Here is a 27,104-nt window from a genome sequence, read left to right as displayed (position 1 = left end):
TTCTATAATGCCTGATGAGTTTGGAGAACACCTGACAAGAGATCAGAGACCATTCCTCCATACAGAATCTCTCCAGGTCCTTCAGATTCCCAGATCCAGGTTGGTGCTTCTTCTCTTCAGTTCACCTCACTCATTTTTTTATAGTGTTCAGGTCAGGGAACTGGGACGGCCATGGCAGAAGCTTCAATTTGTGCTCAGTGACACAATGTTGTGTTGATTCCCAAAGGCAGTCAGGTTTTGATTTTTTTTTTATCTGTTGGTATTTGATAGAATCCATGATACCATGTGCCTGAACAAGATGTCCAGGACCTCCAGCAAAAAAATAAATAAACAAAATGGCCCACAATATATAAAAAAACAAACAAACAGCGGTATATTTAACCATGGGCTTGGGGCATACTTTTTATCCCTGTTTGCACCAAACCCATCTGGTGGGTTTGCCCCAGTTATTTTTGGGGCAAATTAATTTTTTTAAATATATTTTTTTTGGTTTTGTTTCATATAGAACCAGGTGCTATTTGAAGTTCCAGTCGTGTCTGACAAATGAATATGCTGGATATTGTTTTGGGATGAGTGAGGAGGATTTTTCTTGAAACCATCCCAAACAACATGTGGTGATGTAGGTGCTGTTTGATGCATAGTTTTTAGGCTTTCTGAACCCAAGACTCAACGGATCTCTGCAATTCTCCATCTGTGATCCTTGGAGAGTCTTTGGCCACTCAAACTATCCTCCTCACTGTGAATTAGGACGATATAGACACACTTTCTCTTCCAGGCAGATTTGTAACCTCTTAGTTGATTGGAACTTCTTAATTATTGCCCTGATGGTGGAAATGGGAATTTTTCGTATAGCCTCTTTCTATTTTCCAAAGCTCAACAATCTTTTGCTGCACATCAGAACTGTATTCTTTGGTTTTACCTGTTGTGATGGATGATTAAGGGAATTTGGCCTTTGTGTTTCCTCATATTTATACTTGTGTGGAACAAGAAGTCATGGCTGGACAATTTCTTGTTTTTAGTCACCCTGGTGTGCTAAATGTAAAAATGAATGGGAATATACTTCAGAGATATTTTACTCATAAAACATTCTGTGGGTGCCAATAATTGTGGCCAACTTGTTTTGGAGAAAAACATTTATTTCATAATGTGAAAGTTTTGGAGAAAATTATTTTACTTCAATGAAAGGTTAGATTTATGCAAATGTTTTAATGAAAAGAACAAATGGATAACCAATGCAGATTTATTTTTACAGCCATCTTTGATCATATTTACCAAGGGTGCCAATAATTCTGACCACAACTGTATGTCATAATTTGGATTTAATTTAAGTACTATCAGTTCAGTTATATCAGTACTTCAACTGTAACAATGTGTTTAACTGTAACATGTTTCAAACCATCTCAAATCTACAAGCGCAAAAAATGCATAAACACACAAGGTATATTTGTAGCTTGTTTAGAGAGTGTGAAACACTAACTCTTTTGGGGTCATGATTGTGGGTTTGTAGGCTTAAAGGTCAAGATGGGAAGGGATGGGAAGGTTCAGGATATTTTTAGTTTTGAGGGTCCACAGATGGATCCATCTCTAGGCCATCAAGGTACTGGCTGCAGTTTGGATCACCCCTTATCAGTGGAGAGGTGGGAATGGGTCTTCCTGTGTGTGGATTCACACACCAGCACTCACCACGATGCCCATTCACTGACATCTTACACTGAAACACATGAAAGAGTCCAAATATTCCAAAAATTCCAAATAAATATAGTCCAAAAATTTTAAGAGACTTTAAGCTTAATTGACAGCATTTGTGGCAAAATGTTGATTAATACAAAAACATTTTAATGTCTTCTTTTAATAAGCATTTACAAGTGAATGAGGACAGTTAATGAACTTCAACTATTTAGGCACAATTAAGGTGGGGCTGAATGAAGCCTGAAGATTATGAATATAAAAGTGGAGATGGGGGGGAGGAGGAGGGATGCAGATGAACTGTCAGTGGAGTGAGGTAAGCTGTGCTTGGTTGACAAGATTAGATAAACAAGCTCCTCCCGAATTTATATGAATATAAAGTAACATTTCTTTAAATTTGTCTTTGTTTTTTTTTTGTTTTTTGTTTTACAATTTTTAAATTTATGGCTACACAAGGTTATGACAAATGCAAATTCTGCCATGTGAAATAAATATTAAAATAAATATTTCAAATATTCCATGTAATCACTCAATAAACACTGGGCTTAAAAAGCTGCCTGCATGCACAATAATTATCAAAGAATTATCACAATGCTTATTAAAATAGGTTCAGGTGGATTACAGCAAGTCACATTTATTTCATGTCAAATACCCAGATCTACAAAAATGTGGGTTGCTTTGAACTTGATGGTGCTGGAAAGGGAATTAAATACCTGTTTCAGGTTGTACTGCCCCCTTTTGTCGCAGTTGGGTATGTGCAGGGAATAGAGGTCCTCCAGGGGACCCCTGTTATCTCTGAAGGGTATTTTTGAGATTCTTTCCAGCACCTGGTCCAGCTCCTGCTGACACTGGCTCTAAAATATGTAAATAAATGTTTTTGCATTTTTGTCTTCAATTGAAGTATACAATAACAGCATTGTGTCTTGAATTGTTTAAAATATTTAGAAGATATGTTTGAATGATACCAGTACACATAAAGTGTGATTTTCAACACTTGTGTTATCAATGACTATAAGTTATGTATTAGGTCAAGATAATGCACACTAAATCATCACAGCTGAGGTGGAAAATATCTCAGGGAAAATTCAATGGATAGAACATTAGTAGTCAGGTTGCTAAGTTTCTACTGTCATATTTAACATTAATATCAAATTGACCCCAGAATTACTTTTTCCAGCCAATGATTTAATGATGTGGAAGTAAGTACATTTTAGCTATTCTCTAAATAAAATCTGTAATGCATACATAGCATTAAAATCACTTCAACTTACTAATGTTTTTGTGTCATTTGTGGATGTTTTAAGTTTATTCAAGGTAACAAGACCTGAAAATACAACCTGCAAAGCATCTGTGTGTGTACTGAGCCTGAAAAAGTTCTTTTCACGTGTTACTGTGCATTTGAAGTCTGCAGATTGCTCAGAATCAGTCACTGTATTGTGGTCAAGGCCCTCAGCCAAGATAAATAAGCTCCAGAGACAATTATTAAGCATAAGTCAATTGGAACAACGTGTTTTGTCTGGGTTTGGAACAGCTATGGCAGATTTAGACTTTACCTACAGCTCACAACATTAGAATGCATAAATGAGTATCCCACTCTGAGAAATATATATATATATATATATATATATATATATATATATATATATACTTTAGGCAAATATAAACTTCTCTCTGCAATTCCACAAGATCTCAGATACACCATTGAGACAACCTCTAGGAGAAGATAAAACATTTTTTATTGGTTTGTTTTTTATTCTCTACCTGTTTGGCATGCGGCACTTTAGGGTCCTCTACTTTGTGGTACTTCATCTTGGTCTTCAGCTGCTGGCGGTGTTGAAGGACAGCACTCTCCTTCCATGGACTGTCTTTGGTGGGCTTCCTTATGGGAGGAACCTCAGTCAGACCAATGTCCAAAGACTCCTGTACCTCACCTGATGATAGGACACAAAACATTTTGAGAGTTCAAATTTGTCAAAAAAAATGTCTTTTAAAATCGATTAATATCCATATTGGTCTACAAAAAATATGTCTGCAGCTATGCATCTAGTATTCATAGATTTCACATGATGTAACACCCTTATAAGATCGCATACCTGGAGGACAAAACAAGGCTGTCCTTCATTGGCTGCTAGTTATTTTTAACAGGTTTATACTAAGTACTCGTTACGAATATGTTTGGCTTTGATTTCATTTTCATTGTGTTCAGTTTCTGTTTTCCTGTGTGTCTCATTGATTGATCCTGTTCATCTGTTGTCCTGTTAATTACTCATTAGCCCTTTTATTTGCTAAGTACTATCACTGTACTAAGACAGTGATATTACAACACCAAATTCAATATACACCTTATTAACAAAAACATACTATGCACAGGCAAGCAGACAAACCCATTATATGAACACAACATGCAAAAAAGTAAAGAATTTAGCATGTTTCCTTCATATTATGGGCTATTATGGGCCTCATTTGCTTGCCTGTAAATTGTATGGATCATCAATAAGGTGTATTGAATTTGCTCTTTTAATATAACTGTTTTAGTAGGCTACATCAGGGCATGTTAAGTATTTTCCATGTTCAGCATTATATAATGTTGATTGAAATACTGCGGAAGGTGCTTTATATGGATCGCAAGTGCTTAAAGGAGAACTCCGGTCAATTTTAACATTGAGCTCATTTTTTGTACATTTGGAGTGCTGTCAATACAGAGAACAACGACAAAAATCCAAAGTAGTCGATTGCCGAGTTCACGCGCGTGATCATAGGTAACTAAACCTATGCGCGTGAACTCGGCAATCGACTACTTTGGACTTCAACCGAAAACAGGATGTAAACACAGGTATTTGCGCTGGCTTAAATAACATCATTTTTATACATATCTTTCACATCTACAGTCAGATTCACTCGTGTTCACTCTGAAGGAATCACTCACATCACTCACATCACTTTCACATCTACTGCAGTCAGATTCACTCGTGTTCACTCTGAAGGAATCACTCACATTTTCTGTGCACTTGTAATGACACATCAAGGATGTTAAGAGGCTAAAAGCAGGTTTAAAACTTGCCCCATTGAAGTCAACAGGGTGCAAATTTTAAAAATAGAATAACTCGGTGTAGGCAACACCGATTTTTGTCGTTGTTCTCTGTATTGACAGCACTCCAAATGTACAAAAAAATGAGCTCAATGTTAAAATTGACCGGAGTTCTCCTTTAAAGGACAAGTTCGGTATTTTACACTTAAAGCCCCGTTTACAGATCGTTTCTAATGAAATAGAACGGTTAAGATAAAAATTTGGACACATAATGCTGTCCCGAGAATTTTAGGTTTCTTTCGCTTCTCCCCCCCACCTACAGAATGGCAGCCTATGGGCACTGGAACAATCCTTCCAAAAAATGCATTAAACTTTCGTTTACAAAGACGTGAAACTCACCGAGTGGTCAGGGGTGTTCACTGATATGCTCACACAAAAATCGTTGCAAAAGATGCTTTCCAACAGGTTTTATCATAGTTTTTGTCCACGTTTTTTTTTTTTGTGTGTGTTTGACAAAAACTACGATAAAACCTGTTGGAAAGCATCTTTTGCAGTGATTTTTGTGTGAGCATATCAGTGAATACCCCTGACCACTTGAACGACTTTGAGAGAAAGATTATCTGTCTGAACTTGAACAATTACACATCAGACATTCACATAACCCACTGGTTCTTCAGAGGCTCGGATGAAGGAACTAAAAAAATACCTTTGTGTTCATTTTGTACATCCAAACACTGAGCAACTGCCATGCTTCGCTCGTTTGCAAGCCATGATGTCTCTCGAAGAAAAATGATTCGGACGATGATTTGGCTGCGCAGTTCCGCCTGGCCTTGAACATGGGCTGGCATATGCAAATTTTTGGAGCCGTACATATTAATGATCCCGACTGTTGCGTCACAGTCGGTGTTATGTGGAGATTCGCCTATTTTTCAGGGGTGTTTTTCAAAAACGAGATTTAAATAAGAAGGAGAAAACAATGGTGTTTGAGACTCACTGTATGTCATGTCCATGTACTGAACTCTTGTTATTTAACTATGCCAAGATAAATTCAAGTTCAAATTCTAGGGCACCTTTAAAACGTGCAGTTTGTATCTTTTTTTTTTTTTCTTCTTTTTAGAGGTGTTCTAAATATTTGTGGCTTAAAACAGATGGGAAATTGACAGGCCTTTGCTGCAGCTGGATGATTTTGCCCTCCAGGTCTCTGTGCAAGTAACCATTTATTCCCCTCCTTACAATCAGTGATTCCCTGGAGGTTTGCCATTTTGAATGATCCAGGGTCAAATTTTCTTGTTCATTGTGACAACAAACTTTTAGCTTCTCATTACCCACAGCTTGAGCGACTTTCATGACACGCACAGACAAATAACGTTTGTGCATGGAATTGTATGCAATGGCTTATGCAACTTACCACAAAATCTGTCCCGACAACTTTAAAATATAAATCAGTATTATATGTTTTTTTTTGGTGCATTTGGGTAAAATAAAGATATGGTTTGGAAGATGGATAAAAAAAAAAAAAAAAAAAACCTATCTAATAACTTCATAGAAATGGCTCTGTGTGACTCTTTTAAACTAGTAGTGGGTTAGTAATCAAAATGCGTAAGATAAGAAATAGGGGTGGTTGACATGATTAACCGATATAAATGACAACCAGTAGAGATTTTAGACTATCGCCTCTATTGCAGTTAGCTCATATGACGTTGCTGTGCTGTGCGGTCACAAAAGCTTATCGTTTGCATGTGATTTTAAGCATTGCGGTTTAAAAACAGGTGATTTTAAAGCATTGAAACACTAATAGCAGCGAAAGAGAATTAATTTCAGTAGGCTATATGCGCGCACTCTCTAAGAGCGCATGAGATTTGTAGAACCATGTATTCACAAGTAAACATTAATTTATGTCTTAAGTGAACATTAACGAGTTCACTTAATGCATGAGTAGATTGGATCTGTGCAGTCTTAAAGTGACAGCATCTAAATTTACCTGCTGTCGTTATTAATGTTAAAGGAACCGTATGTAAGATTGTGGCCAAAACTGGTACTGCAATCACTTTCAAATTACTGTAGAGCAGTGTATCCCCTCCCCCTCCCACCTGACTCCAGGTTGCCAGCTAGGCTGCAGGATCCAGCAGGAACGTAGGCTGCTACAAGGAGCTTCCAATGGCAAGTGACGAGTCCTTTTTTTTCAAGTTTTTTTTTTGTTAATTATGTTTATGCTTCATGAGAGATGTTTTGCGAAGTAATTATGTATCGCAAAAATTTACTAATGGCGATTAGCCAAATATAATCATAAAGATGTACGCTCGTATGTGACAGTACATTGTTAGAACAGTAGCTGTTAGTCTAACTTGTAACGGTAGGTATCTGTCATTAACGTAAGTACAAGCCTAAGTCACTATGTGTAACAGATATCAAAGATACAGCTATTCATTTAGCTGACGCTATAAGTGAAAGTGACCAGCTGTATTTTTTAACTAGAGCAGAGCTGGCAACCCGGATGCCGAAACACTACTGACTTCGTGATTAGTAGATAGGTGGAGGGTGGCGCATCAGGCCAAAACACAACATGACAACATCAACATCAGTTGAGGGCTGCAACTTCACTTTTAAATGACAATATCCTGGCCGGACTACTGTTGTCAGTGATATAAGTATTTGAAATGAACATGATTTCTTAAAGGTGCCCTAGAATGTGAAATTGAATTTAACTTGCCATAGTTAAATAACAATAGTTTAGTACATGGACATGACATACAGTGAGTTTCAAACACCATTGTTTTCTCCTTCTTGTTTAAATCTCGTTTTTGAAAAACACTCCTGAAAAACGGGCGAATCTCCACATAACACCAACTGTGACGTAACCGATGGGATCATTAATATGTACGCCTCCAAAATTTGCATAAGCCAAGCCCTTTCAGAGCTACGGTGCTACACGGAACTGCGCTGCGCAGGTGAAGAATCAAGCGAGCATCGTAGGGCAAATGGCTGATCATGGACATAGATGTTATGTACCAGGCTGTGCAGGGGATGTGACGACTTTTCATACACTTCCCACAGAAAAGCAATGTCAACAGGCGTGGCTGATGTTCATCTATAATCAGGGTTCGAATTATGATTTCATCTTTGTGGGGGTCTCTTTAAAAAAAAAAAAGTAGCCTATGAGCAGGGGCGGTGTAGCTTAATAATGTAATATAAAAATATAAAAATTTGTAAATATAATACAAATTTAATTTAAAAAAAAAAAACGTTGGTAACACAATTCAGTTTAAATAGTACATTTGGTTTAATTTGTCGTAATTTGTCTAATATGTTGTTAGTTGTGAGAATTTTCACGTGAGTAAGTAAACAGCTCCGACATACAGTAATTAAGCGTGTACTTAAAGGGGTCATATAATGGTACATGCACTTTTACAAGTTGATTGTACTGAAATGTGTGTTGGCAGTGCCTGTACACAACCATCCTATCATGATAAAAATCCATCCAGTGTTTTTTTTTTAATCTCCTTATATGTTTGACCCTCTCTGAAATCAAGCCGTTCGACCGTGTGACGTCACACGGTCGGACGCCCCTCCCACGATTGTGATTGACAGCTGCAGCGTTTCAACACAGACCCGCCCTCGCTCGTGAGCGAGCTGTCAATCATAGTCCGCGCGTCATTGTTGATACCCTCACTGGAGCGCTGTCTATGAGCAGAATGGCGTCTGCGATTGTTCTTCGGTGTAACAAGGAACACAGCAGTCATTTTGATGTTCCTAAATCCGAACAGTTGAAGATGCAGTGGCTGAGTTTTGTTTTTGAAGGGATATGCCCAAAGGATTGACGCGGGGATTCCCTCACGGGGATTCCCCACGATCGTCTTCGCATATTCTAAAGATTTGTTTGGGTTTTCAAAAAGACAAACGACATCCTTAATACGTAGATTACCGTTCATTAACTTTAGAAAAACATAAGAGCTCAAATCATTCCAGAAAATTGATGAAACATTACAAGAGAAAAGCAAATGACAGATGTCTTCATTTTCATTCTGTCACGATCCACACTCAAAGAGACAAGGGAAGATACAATAATGCAGTGATGTTTTATTAGGGAAATCCGTAACTCAAACAGTCCAGGCAGGGGTCAAAATCCAAATAAGCAATCCAAACACAACAATAAACAGGTAAACCAGAGCGGAAACAGACCTCAAAAGTGGTGTGATGAACAACAAGGACTCCGTAACAAACACTAAACAGGCAGTGTATTTATACACACAGAAACTAACAATCATGATGGGGAACAGCTGGGTGCAATGAACAGTGATGAGTGCAGACAAGGATTGTGGGGAATGCAGTTCCTAATGTGAGTGACACCGTGGGGGGGGGGGGGGACCTCTAGTGGACATTAGGGAACATAAACCAACACTGTGACATAACCCCCCCCTCTACGGAGCGGCTACCAGACGCTCCAAGACGTAAAAACAAACAAAACAAGTCCAGGCGGGGGGTGGAATGGTGAGGATCAGGGGGCGGGATGGGGGGCCAGGTCCATGGAGGGGAACAGGAACAGGGGGGAACAGCTTAGCCAGCAGCCAGGGCAAAACAGACAGTCCATCGGGCGGCCAAGGCGGAGACCTCCCCTCGGGCGGCCAGGGCGAAGACGACAATCCATCGGGCGGCAAGGGCGGAGCAGGCTGTGCAGATGGCCAGGGCGGAAATGTCAGTCCATCGGGCGGCCAGAGTGGAGACGACAGTCCATCTGGCGGTCAGGGAGGAGACAACACTTCAGGAGGCCAGGGAGGAGACGACCCTTCAGGAGGCCATGGCACAGGAACAGGCTCAGGTGGCCATGGCTCAGGAACAGGCTCAGGTGGCCATGGCTCAGGAACAGGAGCGGACACCGGCTCAGGAAAAGGAATCGGCTCAGGAACAGAAACAGACCCCGGCTCAGGAACAGGAACAGGCACCAGCTCGGCGGCGGCCATCCTGTCCGGAGACACAGGCTCGGCGGCGGCCATCCTGTCCGGAGACAGGCTCAGCAGACGTGACGTGAACGGTCTCTGGATCGGCAGACGTGACGTGAACGGTCTCTGGCTCGGCCGACGTGACCTGAACGGTCTTTGGATCGGCAGACCTACTGTGTCTCCTCCAAGCACGCAGTACTGCTACTGCATAAAAGAGGAAGACAGCCTTCTGAAGAGGGGCAAGAGTGGAGAATGGTGTCGGGATTCCTCTCGGTCACCTTCTCCACTGCGGCCTCCACGGGTCCCGTGAAATCTGACCAACCTGGTTCCCTCAAAAAATTGTCTTCTCTCCAGCTCGGTGGCTGGGGAAGAGACATTGGAAAACATACCGCTGGATCTTGTATGACGGAGTCCCACTGTCATGATCCACACTCAAAGAGACAAGAGAAGATCCAATAATGCAGTGATGTTTTATTAGGGAAATCCGTAACTCATAAACAGTCCAGGCAGGGGTCAAAATCCAAATAAGCAATCCAAACACAAAACAATAAACAGGTAAACCAGAGCGGAAACAGACCTCAAAAGTGGTGTGATGAACAACAAGGACTCCGTAACAAACACTAAACAGGCAGTGTATTTATACACACAGAAACTAACAATCATGATGGGGAACAGCTGGGTGCAATGAACAGTGATGAGTGCAGACAACGAGTGTGGGGAATGCAGTTCCTAATGTGAGTGACACCGTGGGGGGGGGGGGGGGGGGGGAGGACCTCTAGTGGACATTAGGGAACATAAACCAACACTGTGACATAACCCCCCCCTCTACGGAGCGGCTACCAGACGCTCCAAGACGTAAAAACAAACAAAACAAATCCAGGCGGGGGGTGGAATGGTGAGGATCAGGGGGCGGGATGGGGGGCCAGGTCCATGGAGGGGAACAGGAACAGGGGGGAACAGCTTAGCCAGCAGCCAGGGCAAAACAGACAGTCCATCAGTCGGCCAAGGCGGAGACCTCCCCTCGGGCGGCCAGGGCGAAGACGACAATCCATCGGGCGGCAAGGGCGGAGCAGGCTGTGCAGATGGCCAGGGCGGAAATGTCAGTCCATCGGGCGGCCAGAGTGGAGACGACAGTCCATCTGGCGGCCAAGGCGGAGACCTCCCCTCGGGCGGCCAGGGCGAAGACGACAATCCATCGGGCGGCAAGGGCGGAGCAGGCTGTGCAGATGGCCAGGGCGGAAATGTCAGTCCATCGGGCGGCCAGAGTGGAGACGACAGTCCATCTGGCGGTCAGGGAGGAGACGACCCTTCAGGAGGCCAGGGAGGAGACGACCCTTCAGGAGGCCAGGGAGGAGACGACCCTTCAGGAGGCCATGGCACAGGAACAGGCTCAGGTGGCCATGGCTCAGGAACAGGCTCAGGTGGCCATGGCTCAGGAACAGGAGCGGACACCGGCTCAGGAAAAGGAATCGGCTCAGGAACAGAAACAGACCCCGGCTCAGGAACAGGAACAGGCACCAGCTCGGCGGCGGCCATCCTGTCCGGAGACACAGGCTCGGCGGCGGCCATCCTGTCCGGAGACAGGCTCAGCAGACGTGACGTGAACGGTCTCTGGATCGGCAGACGTGACGTGAACGGTCTCTGGATCGGCAGACGTGACGTGAACGGTCTCTGGATCGGCAGACGTGACGTGAACGGTCTCTGGCTCGGCCGACGTGACCTGAACGGTCTTTGGATCGGCAGACCTACTGTGTCTCCTCCAAGCACGCAGTACTGCTACTGCATAAAAGAGGAAGACAGCCTTCTGAAGAGGGGCAAGAGTGGAGAATGGTGTCGGGATTCCTCTCGGTCACCTTCTCCACTGCGGCCTCCACGGGTCCCGTGAAATCTGACCAACCTGATTCCCTCAAAAAATTGTCTTGTCTCCAGCTCGGTGGCTGGGGAAGAGACATTGGAAAACATACCGCTGGACATTGGCGTCGGAAGAGAAAAAAAAGTGGGTGGGTCCTCCCCCAGAAAAATGTTACTGGAGTAAATACCATTTCATTCTGGTGCCTTTTAATTAAACAAGTAAACTAAACTCCACTTAACGTCAGGCGGTTCTTTGCCTCCACGTCGTGCATTAAATGCACAGCTATCCGTGGATTATCCTCCTAATACGGTCATCTTCCAGCAATGACAATTTAAAGCTGTTATTGATGTTTGCAACGCAATATTTGACTGGAAAGGTACAACGGGCGGTTACTTTCGTCAGTTGCGGCTCGTTAAGAAATATAATGTAGCGATTCAGCGGAAATGGAGTTTAATTTATTAATTTTAATTAAAAAAAATATTTATTTTAATTCCTCAAGTGGAATGTATTTGACTGACGGCGCTCTGAAAAGCGAACAGACAAATGCGCTGAATTAGAGACGGTAAAAGTGAGTGGGTCCAATATCATTGATCTTAAAAAGTGGGTGGGTCCTGTCCCACCCATATACAATGGTTCCGACGCCCATGCCGCTGGATCTTGTATGACGGAGTCCCTCTGTCATGATCCACACTCAAAGAGACAAGAGAAGATCCAATAATGCAGTGATGTTTTATTAGGGAAATCCGTAACTCATAAACAGTCCAGGCAGGGGTCAAAATCCAAATAAGCAATCCAAACACAAAACAATAAACAGGTAAACCAGAGTGGTAACAGACCTCAAAAGTGGTGTAATGAATAACAAGGACTCCATAACAAACACTAAACAGGCAGTGTATTTATACACACAGAAACTAACAATCATGATGGGGAACAGCTGGGTGCAATGAACAGTGATGAGTGCAGACAAGGATTGTGGGGAATGCAGTTCCTAATGTGAATAACACCATGGGGGAAGAGGACCTCTAGTAGACACCAGGGAACATAAACCAACACTGTGACACATTCTTACAGAAGGTGCATATATCAGCTAAATCACAGTATTTGGACAAAAGTGCATTTCAAGGGTATATATTATGCAGAATTTAAAATGCACTTCTCTCATTTTATTGGGTGTTCAATATTTAAATGGTAACCATGTTTTCCAGAAATATTTCCCCTTTGGAGTAAATAAATTTCTTGATTGAGAGAGTTGACGAATACATTTATTATTACAATCTTTACTTAAGAGCGATACAGCTCCCAAACATAACAAGGATAGTTGTTTAACATGACTCATGGGTAAGGGAAGCTTTCATCAGACATATTAAACCACTTGGAATAGCCTTTATAACAGAGTTAAATTTTTTAAACGGGACAGGATATTGGTAGATATTCATAAAACTCAAGATAACAGATCACCATTAGAGTTGAATAGATCAGCAATAAAAATTATGTTTTTAATTAAACCATTATCAAAAAAGATTGATCTATTTCTAATTTTAATATCTGAATTATTCCATAAGATGGTTTTGTGGAGGGAAAAGTTGTGGTTGTGGTAGCCCAATTTCCAGGCTAACAGAGCTTAATTTACCAGTGGAGTAATTACATTTCATCAAAAAATAAAGGCCACCTACCCTTTTAGATATATTAGGGATAAAATACCACATCGAATCTGACCCAAGCAAGCCTCTCTTCAATCAATTAATTCTGAATGTGTGGTTAGTATCATCAAAGTTCAGGACTTCAAGACCCCCCTCACTCCTTTGTTTGCTAAAATATATTTCTTCAATTTTTGAGATTTATTTTTCCAAATAAAATCTGGATAATCCATCTGCTTTGGATAAAAAGACTAAAATTGCCTAAAATTGTCAGATCTCTTTGTAGCCAACTATACAGAAACTGTCTATTACATTTTTTGTTAGATGAATCCCCAAATATTTTACTTCATTTTTAATTGGTATATTTTCAATTTCATTTTCTACATTGTCAAATAAGCAAATCATTTCACACTTGGATAAATTAAGTTTGAGTCCAGATGCATTAGAGAAAGCATTCATTTTAGTTAAACTTGCTCTTTATCTTTTAAGAATAAAATGGTATCATCTGCAAATTGTGAGATTCAAATCTCTCTGTTAAAGACATTAAGACCAACAAAGTTATTATTGCGCAAAATATCAATGGATAATGTTTCTACAACCAATAAAAATAAAAATGGGCTTAAAGGGCAACCCTGTCTTATTCCGCGAAGAATAGGAAACCTTGGTGATGTTCATGAATTTAAAATTACAGCTATCAATATCTTTGTACAACATTTGTGTCACGGTTGATAATTCATTGTTTCCTCTGTGTCGCGTGTCACTGTTTGTTTACATGTCTGTGAGTTTGCGTGAGTGGGCGTTGTCCCGCTCGCGTGTTTGTTCAGTGCTCCAGCTGTCTGCAATTATCTCATTCCCCACCTCAGCTGTTTCCCATTACCATTCTCTACATATACTCACTCATCTCTCCATTCCAGTGTCCATCCGTTGTTTGCAGTCCTTCGTGTGTGTTCGTGTCGTCTTCCGGGTTGTCGTCGTCTTCTTCAGTGGATGTTTCCTGTTGTTTCACCGCACCCGAGCACCGATCACCGAGCACTGAGCACCGAGCACCTGACCATCGAAGTCCCTGTGTGACCGAGCCTGAGCGTCATCCCCTGAGAGTCCCGTCTGCCCTGTGGCAAGAGAAGCGTCTTCGCGAGTTCACCCGGAGAAGGATCTTCCTCATTGACTTTGAGTGATATTCATTGTATTGAGTGTTGAGTCCCAATAAACACTTGTTCACCTGCTATTGCTTCCAGTGATTTGTCATGACAGAACGGATGGACCAAGAAACGGGAGCAGCGGGTGATTCATCTGCTTCATTGGAGGAATTCATTCGCGTGTGCATTGGCCGGATGGATGCACAGGATCGCAACCAGGGGGAGACAGGACGTGCTATTCAGGCTCTTGTCACACAGGTGTCCGAGCTCACCCAGCGATTCCATCAGCTGCAACCTCCCACTGCGCCAGCACCTCCGGAAGCACTTGCAGTTCCTCCCACACCAGCTGTGCCTCTCTCCCAGTCTGAGCCCCGATTGCCCACTCCTGAGCTGTACTCCGGTGAGCCTAACCATTGTCGTCCGTTTCTAACACGTTGCAGTATGCATTTCTCATTACAGCCCAGAACTTTTTAGAGAGAGGAGGCTAAGGTGGCATTCGTGCTCACGCTGCTGACTGGGAGAGCGGCGCTTTGGGGAACTGCAGTGTGGGAGAACCAAGACCAGTGCTGCTCCTCGTTCCAGGCACTCGCGGCGGAGATGAAACGCGTCTTCGATCGGGCCGTCGCGGGGAAGGAAGCTGCCAGGGTCTTGGCGGATCTACGCCAAGGAGATCGTTCCGTGTCGGATTATTCCATCGAGTTTAAGACCCTGGCGGCCGAGTGTCGCTGGAACGAGGAGGCGCAGTGGGATCATTTCCTGCATGGGCTGGCCGAACGTGTCCAGAGAGAGATCTACGCCCTGGACCTCCCATCCTCTCTCAACGAGCTCATTGATCTGGCCTTGAGGGTGGACGCCCGACTGTCTCGGATTGGTCAGAGGACGTCACTCAACCCGGTTCGCGGCGGGATGGAGAACCAGCGGTCCAGCGGCCTGGACGCGTTCGGTCCCCACGATCCCGAGCCCATGCAGGTGGGGCGAGCTCGGCTTTCCCGGGAGGAGAGAGAAAGGCGGAGATCCCAGGGCCTTTGTCTGTACTGTGGTGGCGCCGGACATTTTGCTCATAGTTGTCCGGTAAAAGGCCCAGCCCGATAGTAAGTATGAGGCTACTATCGGGTGGGATCTCCGCAGGAAAGACCTCATCCACTTCCACCATCCTCCCGGTAAGACTGAGATGGTCTACTCAGGATCACCACTGCAGTGCACTCATAGACTCTGGAGCCGAAGGTAACTTCATGGATCACCGGTTTGCACTACAGTTACAGATTCCCCTCCGAACACTTACCCAGAAAATCACTGTCAATGCGCTTAACGGACAAACTCTACCTACCATCTCTCAAGCTACCGAAAGACTTACCCTCATCACATCAGGAAATCACGCCGAAACTATTTCATTTTACATTACGGACTCACAACTCACACCCATAGTTTTAGGACACCCCTGGCTTAGCTTGCACAACCCACGTATCGATTGGAAAGGGAGAACCATCTCAGCTTGGAGCACTGAGTGTCATAATTCGTGTCTAGTGTCTGCTTGTTCTGTTGTTTCTGTCCCTGTGTTTCAGGAGGAAGCAGTGGACTTATCAAACGTGCCCGAGGAGTACCGGGACCTGAGTGAAGTGTTCAGTAAGTCAAGGGCTGCTTCTCTCCCTCCGCATCGTCCCTATGACTGTGCAATAGATATTCTGCCAGGTAAGTCTCCGCCTAAGGGCAAGATCTATTCACTCTCAGTTCCGGAGAGGGAGGCTATGGAGAAATATATTTCTGATTCTCTGGCAACCGGGTTCATCCGTCCTTCCTCTTCTCCAGCGGGGGCGGGGTTCTTTTTTGTGGGGAAGAAAGACGGATCTCTGCGACCTTGCATTGATTACCGAGGGTTGAATAACATCACGGTAAAGAATACTTATCCTTTGCCGTTGATGTCTTCAGCCTTCGAGAGGTTGCAGGGAGCCTCACTCTTCACAAAACTGGACTTGCGTAATGCTTATCATTTGGTCCGCATCAGGAAGGGGGATGAATGGAAGACTGCTTTTAACACCCCTAGGGGGCATTTTGAATATTTGGTTATGCCTTTTGGGCTTTCCAATAGTCCCGCAGTCTTCCAGGCACTAGTCAATGATGTGTTGCGAGACATGATCGATCAATTCATATATGTTTACCTGGATGACATATTGATTTTTTCTTCGTCTCTCCAGGAACATGTGCAACATGTACGACTAGTGCTTCAAAGGTTGTTAGAGAATGGGCTTTTTGTCAAGGCGGAGAAATGCGTTTTCCATGCACAGTCGGTTCCTTTTCTGGGACACATCGTGGCTTATGGATCCTGACAAGGTTAAGGCTGTGGTAGAGTGGCCAATCCCAGATTCCCGCAAGGCCCTGCAGCGGTTTTTGGGATTCGCCAACTTCTATCGGCGTTTTATTCGCAATTTCAGCCAACTAGCCGCACCTCTGACTGCCTTGACCTCTCCCAAAACTGCGTTCAGGTGGTCAGACGCAGCTGAGGCTGCGTTTGCCAAACTCAAGAGCCGCTTTGTTTCAGCTCCAATCTTAATTGCCCCTGATGCTTCACGTCAGTTTGTGGTAGAGGTCGATGCGTCAGAGGTGGGGGTAGGTGCAGTGCTTTCACAACGCTCTCCTTCAGACGACAGAATGCATCCCTGCGCGTTTTTGTCACATCGATTATCTCCTGCTGAACGAAATTATGACATTGGTAACCGTGAGTTGTTGGCAGTCAAGCTAGCATTGGAGGAATGGCGTCACTGGTTGGAGGGTTCAGGGGTACCCTTTATAGTCTGGACTGACCACAAGAATTTGGAGTACATTAGAACCGCCAAAAGGTTGAACTCCAGGCAGGCTCGGTGGGCACTTTTTTTCGGCCGTTTCGATTTTACTCTTTCCTATCGTCCGGGTTCCAAGAACATCAAACCCGATTCTTTGTCGCGTATTTTTGATCGTCCCGAACACGAATCTACTCCCGAGCGCATTTTTCCGGAGACCCTAATTATCTCTGCGCTCACTTGGGAGGTCGAATCGAAGGTCAAGAAGGCCTTAGAAGGGGTAACGCCTCCGATCCGGTGTCCACCTAACCGCTTATTTGTGCCGGAGGGATTACGATCAGACGTTATCCAGTGGGGTCATTGTTCCAGTCTAGCTTGCCATCCAGGGGTGAGTCGTACCATATTTCTAGTTAAGCAGCGATTCTGGTGGCCTCTTATGGCTCGTGATGTTCACAATTTTGTTTTGGCTTGCTCTAGTTGTGCCACTGGTAAGTCGTCCAATCGACCCCCAGATGGGTTACTTCAACCGCTGTCGGTGCCTTCGAGACCCTGGTCCCACATCGCTCTAGATTTTATCACCGCCCTCCCACCCTCCCAGGGTAACACGGTAGTTTTGACCGTGGTGGACCGATTCTCGAAGGCAGCCCACTTTATTCCCTTGCCCAAATTACCTTCAGCCAAGGAGACAGCGGTGGCAGTCGTTAACCACGTCTTTCGGTTACATGGCCTCCCGACAGATGTGGTTTCTGACAGGGGACCCCAGTTTGTGTCCAGATTTTGGCGAGAGTTTTGTAGATTGCGACGGTCAGTCTGTCCTCTGGGTTCCATCCCCAGAGCAATGGTCAAACTGAGAGAGCCAACCAAGATTTGGAAAGAACGTTACGATGTTTGGTCTCCAGGAATCCCTCCTCCTGGAGTCAACAACTTTCTACGGTGGAGTACGCCCACAATACGTTGCCAGTGTCATCCACGGGCCTATCCCCATTTGAGTGTAGTGTAGGGTACCAACCACCTGTTTTTCCTAGTGCTGAATCCGAAGTTGCGGTCTCCTCCGCCCACGCCTTCATCCAGAGGTGTCACCGTACTTGGACGAGGGCCCGAGAGACACTCCTCCAAGTGCGGGAGCGCACCAAGGCCAAGGCCGATCGCCACCGGTCAAGGCCTCCCGTATACGTCGTCGGTTCCAAAGTGTGGCTTTCTATCAAGAACATTCCTCTCCGTTCCGTGTCGAATAAACTAGCTCCTAAATTCATTGGCCCGTTTTCTGTCACCAAGATTGTTAGTCCGGTGGCAGTCCGCCTCAATCTTCCTCCGGCGTACAGGAGAATTCACCCCGTCTTCCACGTTTCTAAAGTTAAGCCTGTGTTTTTTTTCATGTATTAATCCGCCTGTCCCGGTTCCCCCACCGCCGCGACTCGTAGACGGGGAACCATCCTATTCGGTCCATCGCATCCTGGATTCTAGGCGGAGGGGACGCGGATTTCAGTACTTGGTGGATTGGGAAGGTTACGGTCCGGAGGAGAGGAGTTGGGTTCCTGCTCGTGACATCCTGGATCACTCCCTTATAGATGATTACAATCGACAGGTAAGGAGGTCTGGGAATGCCGTGAGGCATTCCTAGGAGAGGGGGTACTGTCACGGTTGATAATTCATTGTTTCCTCTGTGTCGCGTGTCACTGTTTGTTTACATGTCTGTGAGTTTGCGTGAGTGGGCGTTGTCCCGCTCGCGTGTTTGTTCAGTGCTCCAGCTGTCTGCAATTATCTCATTCCCCACCTCAGCTGTTTCCCATTACCATTCTCTACATATACTCACTCATCTCTCCATTCCAGTGTCCATCCGTTGTTTGCAGTCCTTCGTGTGTGTTCGTGTCGTCTTCCGGGTTGTCGTCGTCTTCTTCAGTGGATGTTTCCTGTTGTTTCACCGCACCCGAGCACCGATCACCGAGCACTGAGCACCGAGCACCTGACCATCGAAGTCCCTGTGTGACCGAGCCTGAGCGTCATCCCCTGAGAGTCCCGTCTGCCCTGTGGCAAGAGAAGCGTCTTCGCGAGTTCACACGGAGAAGGATCTTCCTCATTGACTTTGAGTGATATTCATTTCATCATCAGCGTTTAAAAAGTGACGATTGCGTGAGTCTCACGGTGAATTCGTGAGAGTTGGCAGCTCTGCGGATTCAGTTTGTAAGACTGTAGGTTGTTTTTTGGCGGGTGTGTTTGTGCGGTCTTGCCGTATTGTTTGTGTATCTCTATGCCAAACGCGCGGGGGAAGAGCTGAGCCCGTTCGGAGCGGTTCGGAGCTACGGGAGCCCAGAGGGGAGCGTCGGCGAATGTTAAAGAGAAAACCGATTTTCATTAAAAAAAATCGACGTAAACTGCACATTCGAATTAATCGATAAAATCGATTTATCGCCCAGCCCTAGAAAATGGTGATAAGAATTATAATATGTATACTGTATGGTAACACCTATGCGTAATATTCAATGTCAACCAGGCATGTTTTTTTTTTATACAGTAGTAGCCTATATAAGCTTCAAGGACAAAAGAGTGTGACCACTGTTTTAGATCAGCCGTTTCTGTGAAGGATCCAGAAGACAACATGCACAGTTCATCAATCTTTCCACGCAGGCACTCTGAAACACCACTGCATGTTTCCTTCATTTTTGGTTAAACTAATCCTTTAAATTAAATTGTTTTATTTTTTGAGTTCAAATGAATAAAAATAAGATTCAAAGTTTAGAATCAAATCTGTGCATATTTTGAATTGAAATTTTATTCAGAATTGAGAACCCAAGAGAATCAATATGAATCGAATCGTGTGACTCCAAAAGATTCCCACCCCTACACAATGACTAACTAAATATAATCAATTCCTATAGAGTTTTAAGAGTCTGAGTTTTGAAGCTTCTTAGACATCCAGGGATGTTTTAAAATTCTTACCAAGGCACAAAATGCACGGGTAAAAATGTAGCACACCACTGCAATAAATAGAAAGACTGAACAGCAGGTAAAAACAAAAACACTCTTAATTTTCCACTCGTTAACACTTCTTAAAACCTTGCTGCTTAACCTCAGTGGTGATCTCTTTGAAGCTATCCCAGCAGGTTCTACAGAAGTGGAATGAAATAGGGGTACAGTATGCAAGAGTACCACACCAAAAGGTAACGCATTTCTGCCTTTCCTGAGAAACTTCAGACACAGTCTATTTTGAAATAAAGGGGGAAAACTCCACCAAGCAAAAGGCCACTAAAGTCCTGCTCACAGTGTCCCTTCTTATCTAAACACAGAAGATTAGTGCACTCTCCCCTCCTCTCGCAGAGGCTGCGCATTTGAATGACTTAGCAAAATTGCCTACAAAGAACTGAACAAAACAGGGAGTATATATACACAGGAGCAAACAAGGGGACTAAACAAGACATGGGTGTAACTAATCAGTAACCAAGGAAACTAACAAGGCAATAATCAAGACTAAACTGAGGGCATGTTTACACGACAAAGATGTACTAAAAATGGAAACGTTTTTCCTTTCCTTTCCTCAAATGACGACACCATTTTCCAAACTGTTCACACAGATCTGCAAAAACAACTAAAAATGTTTTATTATGCAAGCCAGGCCAGTAGTTGGTGAAGTCAATTTGTAAAGAAAAACTATGCGCTTATAGACTGAACAAGTAATATGCATGCAATGCGCATGATGTCACCGTTTTCACAAATTCACATTTTTGGTATTTACACGGAGACAATAACGGTATAATTTTCAAAAACTTGCACTTTAAAACCCATTTCAAAAGTTTGCATTTCCAGGCCCCCAAAACGCTGTTTTTCATTTTTAGTTGAAAACGGTGTGGTGTATGAAAATGGCCCTTGAAAGAAAACTCAAGAAACATGATACATGAACAAAAAGACAATTAAACAATTAAACATAAATAAAAATGAATAAAGACTGTAAATTATATTGTTAATTCAGCTAATGCACTAACAAATTAGACATAATTGTAAAGTGTTACCCTATATACTGTATTTTCTATGTAGATTTGCATACCAGTTGTATCCTAATATTTTTTTAATGCTCAACTGATTTTACCATACATATAAACCATGAACCATTTTTGTATAAAACTGAGTAAATGTTTAAATCTTACTTTGGTTGGTCATACCAATAACAGCTTTATGTTCCAAGTCTTATCTTCATGTTTTCCATGTATTTGTGTTCACAAACCACCATAAGCTGCACTGGACTTTTTGGATGTCTTCACAAGTTCCCCAAGTACAAGCATTCAGTGGAAAGTGGAAGGAACTTTTTTTAATCTGCAGATGTTTTCCAAGTCCTTCAGAAAATAAATAGGGGGAGGGACGCATACACAAAGGATGGCAATTCTTAAAATAATCCACATGGAGGGTCAATCATCACTGTCAAGCAGGAAACAAATGAATGCAAAATGAATGCGATTCATTTTTTACAAGCAGGGGCAGAGTGTTTTTATTAAGTTGTTTCCATTACCTTTACATCTACCATGAGAATATAACTGCATGGATGCTCAAAATGCATGCTGGTTTGAATGGGTAAAGAACTTACAGTGCTGGAAGGGATGCCAATTTGTTGGCATAGGGTCATGCCAACAAGCCTAATCACAACCATCTTTTCTGGCATCATCCAGTGCAAACTCTACACTGGAACTCTGGCATGGTAGTCAGCACTGATGGTCCATGGGAACTACACGCTCCTCGCCTTAATAAAAAACCCTCCTCTACATCTGTTTGGGATCAAAAATTTCTGTTTTAGTATCCACTGAAAGGATGGCAGTGAAAAACATAAGATAGAGATCTGCACCACTGCTTCAACACTAATTCAATATCCTATGAGTTTTACAAGGCTTTTTTTTTTTTTTTTCCCAGCAGAAGAAAAGTATATATTTTGATGTTTCTAGATCCTCATCAGTAAGCAGATTGGGCAAGTTTATACATAAGTTATAGCACAAAAGTGTCCAGCCAATTTAATTCTTCATTAGGATTCCCAATGAAAGTGGATTAGGGCGGATGAAAAGTTGATGTGCTTTAGGAAAGGTTGGACATTTATAATGATATATAATAATGGATGTGATAATATAATGGATATGATCCTGTGTTAACCCTGGCTAGTTTTGCATTTTCAAAGTAGTTTTCCTTTATATTATATTGTATTTATTAGTTCTCTTACGAGAGGTCTCTCGTACTGCGTAAGTATCTTACGCTATAGGGAAATCTCTTTTCCGCGGGATACTGAAGCCAAAAATTATCCTTTAATTTTGAAATAATGTAAAACGCGTTGCGGCAGCATGCAGGTAGGCAAGACGGCTCGCGTGCCTATTGGCTGCCCTGCAGCAACTGCAGCAGCCTATCGAGAGAGGCGTCAGATCCAATGAGGGCTTCGCGCTCACTACGTCACGTCCCGCCGAAACTCACGTGGCGCGGGCCTAATAAATATGGCTTGATAGACTGATTACACTGATTTTTATCTCTTCAGCAAGCTTCACACATCACTGGACCCAGAGAAGAAGAAGCCACGCCGTTGAAAAAGCCTTCTGCGGGACGAGCCCTTGCATCTGAAGCCGCTGGTCGACAACTCGCCGCCTTCAGTCGCCGTTCCTGCTACGCTATCTGGCGTACTATATCCTTTTCTGGCCTGGCATTATTCTCTGAGTCTGCACTTCTGCCTGCTGCGACGCCGTGCAGCAAGAAGCGCCGCTCTCAGCGGGTCCCTGAACCTCCTACAGCCTGTGGAAGCTCGCCGGTTCGCCCGCCAGCTTCCCCGCCTGCTTCGCCTGAGTCTCTATCTGCTGGACAGCGGCCCCCGTCTGCCGCCGCTTCCGTTATGGATGACGACGAGGAAGCCGTGTCTGTGGGGGATGACAGCTGCTCTATCCTGACGTCGGGCAGTGAGGATTGGTCGAGCTCTGTGGATCTCGCCCCCTCTGCTCGCGAATCGTCTGGGAAACGGGCCAGCATTGAATTTTGCAAATCTTCCAGGCCGACCTTCTCCGTAAACTGGATGAGGAAGGACTGGAAGCTATCTGCGTGCCGGACCTGAGAAGCGCCACGGATCTGGCTCTTCGCGCCACTAAGTCCGCTGCACAGGCCATAGGGCGAATCATGGCTTCTCTCACCGTGGCTGAGAGACACTTATGGCTGACGCTCTCTGAGATGCCGGACTCTGAGCGCTCCACGTTCCTCAACGCCCCCATCTCTTCTGCCGGCCTTTTCGGGTCTTCCGTCAAAGATTTCGCGGATAGATTCGCTGAGGTACAGAAAACATCACAAGCCATGCAGGTTGCTCTAAACAGCCATCTGCTCGCAGCTCCCAGCCGCAGCCTCAGCCCGCCGCTTCGCAGCGTCGACAGGCCCGGGACACAAGACCACGCTCTCGCTCTGTTGGCCGCCGCCCCCCGCCGCGTGGGCCCCGGCCTAAGATCGAAATAAAGCCCGAGGCCTCAAAGTCTTCCTAGCCAGCCTAGGAAAACGGTGGTGTTCAAGTCCCTCTGCGGCCAGACTTCCACCAAAACTTCTCGCTCGTTCAGTTCCAGTAAATGCGACTGTTCCAGTGTATTCAGCAGTAAACAAATCAGTACCACAGCCTGTTTGCCTGCACACAAACGCCGTTTTTATGGCGACCCAGATAAATCCCATACAGAGTGTATTTTCTGGTATTCCGGCCACGGCCATTGGTGTTATGAGTGTAGTAAAAATGCCCACAAACCAGTGTTCATTCCTACACACAAGCACAGCCCGCCAAAATACAGGGCTCGCACACATAAAATCGACTCATGTCGATCGTGCATCAAACGTAGTGAATGTGCCCACGACCCAGTGCCCACAAACACCACACACTGCATGTCCCACGGTTTCTGTAAAAACGAAACTAACACACATACAGTCAGCTCACGCCGACGGTGTTTTCAGTGCAGTAAATGCACCCGCTGTCCCGCGCCCGCATTCACTCACGGACATGACAAGCCCTACGGGGCTTCCCCCGCTCACTTTACCTCGGCAACCCGCTGTAAGAGAGTCGAGCGCGGGCACGCCTCGAACGCTACAAGTGCGATGTTTGTGTTTCAGCACGCCGGAGCTCTCCGGTCGCCACCATGTCGCGGCCAGAGCCCAGATTTCATTCAACCCCTAGCTATTCATGCAAGTGCGTGGGCAAAGCTTCCCGGGGTATCAGAATGGGTGCTAAACATCATAAAGAGAGGCTATTCGCTACAGTTCGCTCGACGTCCCCGCCGTTATGCGGCGCGAATCGAAACTACGGTGAAAGAGGAAGTAGCACATCTACTTCGAGCCGAAATAGCGAAACTGTTGAGCAAAGGGGCCATAGAGCCTTTATCTTAAGCTCAGAGCGATGGGGGTCTATACAGCAGATACTTTCTAATACTGAAAAAAGACGGGGTTCTCAGACCCATTCTAGATCTAAGACAGCTGAACAGAGTGCTTTCAAAACGCCGGTTCAGAATGCTCACAACTAGGAAAATCACGCAAATTCGCCAGGGGACTGGTTTATGTCAATAGATCTGAAGGACACGTATTTCCAAATACAAATAACGTCACGTCACAGGTGTTTCTTGAGATTCGCCTTCGAGGGCCAGGCATATCAATACACAGTCCTGCCATTCGGCTTGTCCCTAGCACCCCGTACATTCACGATGTGGATGGACGCAGCGCTCGCACCCCTGAAACTCCGGGGCATACGAGTTTTGAACTACCTGGACGATTGGCTGATTCTAGCTCGATCACAATCAGAGCTCATAGAACACAGGACCATTTTACTCGAGCATCTCGAGAATCTAGGTCTCAAAATCAATTGGGCGAAGAGTTCACTGTCTCCCAGTCAGAGAATTTCTTTTCTGGGCTTGGAACTGGACTCCAGCGGGGTCTCATGGCCTCAGCATCATCAGTGCTCCAGCTGGGTCTGCTTCGCATGCGCCCGCTGCAGTTCTGGCTAAAAGCGCGAGTACCTCTGGTCTTTTTCGCCTCAAGATCACTCAGGGATGCATCGCAGCCCTGAAATCTTGGAAAGTGACTGACTGGTACCGGTCAGGTGTAAGCCTGGGGACTTCCTCGAGCATGATGGTGGTGTCTACGGACGCTTCCACCTCGGGATGGGGTGCGCTGCTCGAGGGCAGACCGTTCTTCGGCCAGTGGTCAGAACGGGAAAAGCTCCTACACATAAACTGCCTGGAAATGATGGCAGTCGACAACGCGCTGAGGCGCTTTTGTCCCCGAATAAAAGGACACCACGTCTTGGTCCGTTCGGACAACATGTCGGTGGTGTCCTATATAAATCACCAGGGAGGTATCAGATCCCCAAACCTTTACAGGCTGACGGAATGCCTCCTGGTTTGGGCTCAGCACAATCTGCGCTCGCTGAGAGCAGCGCATGTGCCAGGCCATCTGAACTTGGGACCAGACAGACTGTCCAGGAACAATGTTCTGGCAGGAGAATGGTCTCTACACCCACAGACAGTCCAACTGCTGTGAAAAATTTTCGGCAGAGCAAAGATAGACCTTTTTGCGTCTCAAGAAAACGCTCACTGTCCGGAGTTTTTCTCCAAGAGCAGGGATGCGCTGGCCCACGTCTGGCCCCGCTGCCCGCTCTATGCTTTTCCCCAAGTTGCGCTCCTGTCTCAGGTACTAGAGCGAATCAGGGAAAACGAATGCTCAGTGCTACTAGTGGCTCCATTCTGGAAGAACCAGGCTTGGTTCCCAGTTCTGATGCAGCGGTCAAGCACTCCCCCATGGCCAATACCAGTGAGGAGGGACCTCCTCTCTCAGGCCAAGGGCTCGATCTGGCATCCTCGCCCAGAGCTGTGGTCCCTACATGCGTGGGCCATCAATGGGTACCCGCTAACCTCCCAGTGGGAGTGTTGAACACGATCACGCAGGCTAGGGCTCCGTCTACTAGACGGCTCTACTCCTCGAAATGGTCTGTGTTTTCTAGCTGGTGCGCAGCTCGTGGTATATCACCCAGGTTCTCTCCTTCCTACAAGAGCTACTGGACAAGGGTAGAACCCCTTCCACGCTCAAGGTTTATGTGGCGGCTATAGCGGCGTTCGCTAAACCAACGCTTGGCCAGTCACTGGGGAGAAACGATCTGGTCATCCGCTTCCTTAGAGGATCTAAGAGGTTAAATCTTAGACCCCCCTCAGTTCCCGTTTGGGACCTTTCTACGGTTCTGGAAGCCATGAAGGGGCCCCCATTCGAGCCAATACAGTCAATAGACATCAAACACTTGTCTTTCAAGACAGCGTTTCTTCTGGCTCTCGCTTCTGTGAAGCGCGTAGGGGACTTGCAAGCGCTCTCAGTAAGCGCAACGTGCATGGAATTTGGGCCTCAACACACCGTTAAGGGCTCAGGTGATTTCTCTGTCGGCTCTGCCGGTCTGTAATGAGAAGGACGCGAGCTTCCTTTGCCCAGTCAGGGCATTAAGAGCTTATGTGTCGCGCTCAACCGTCTTCAGACAGACGGAGCAGCTCTTCGTTTTGTTCAGCGGATGTTCTAAGGGACTAGCTGCATCGAAACAGACCCTATCTAGGTGGATAGTTGATGCTATAGCGCTGGCTTACACTTCTAAGGGCTTGCAGTGCCCATTAGGTGTCAAAGCGCACTCCACTAGAGGCATGGCCTCATCGTGGGCTTGGTATAGTGGGATTGCCTTGCAAGATATCTGTATGGCGGCAGGCTGGGCCTCCCCGTCTACATTTATTAGGTTTTATAACCTAGAGGTTCCAGCTTTACAGGCTAAGCTACTTTCGGTCCAATAAATCAGAACTATCTGCCCCGACGCTTTCGGCTCAGAATTCTGAAACTGCTTGAGCAATGCTCGCAGATCGATCAAATATATATAACCGTCAGCGTATAAGACCCATTATATTCATCTGTCCAGGCCGATTTCTCGCCCTAGCAGTGTGAAACATATAAATGGCCCCTTATCAGGTGCTATTCATTTAGGGATGACGCTATCAGCCCTTTTCCCGTACTCTCTGTGAGTCCCTTATGATTTTGCACTATATGAGCCCCGGGCACC

The 27,104-nt window shown here is 45.1% G+C and overlaps 1 protein-coding gene across 1 annotated transcript in view; it reads right to left on the bottom strand.

The window, feature by feature from the left end:
* Positions 1-256: 256 nt before the first annotated feature.
* Positions 257-27,104, bottom strand: part of igfbp2a (insulin-like growth factor binding protein 2a) — a 50,897-nt gene continuing 24,049 nt past the window's right edge. The window contains exons 2-4 of the mRNA XM_079883321.1: positions 3,448-3,617; positions 2,400-2,540; positions 257-1,711 (exon numbers count right to left, since the gene is read on the bottom strand). Coding sequence (XP_079739447.1) covers positions 1,553-1,711; positions 2,400-2,540; positions 3,448-3,617 — 470 coding nt within the window. The 3' untranslated portion in view covers positions 257-1,552. The remainder of the gene's footprint in view (positions 1,712-2,399; positions 2,541-3,447; positions 3,618-27,104) is intronic.

Source organism: Squalius cephalus (genome assembly GCF_949319135.1).
Source record: "Squalius cephalus genome assembly, chromosome: 10".
NCBI classification, from domain to species: domain Eukaryota; kingdom Metazoa; phylum Chordata; class Actinopteri; order Cypriniformes; family Leuciscidae; genus Squalius; species Squalius cephalus.
Note: the sequence above shows the minus strand (reverse complement) of the source record. Positions and strands in the feature narration are given on the sequence as shown.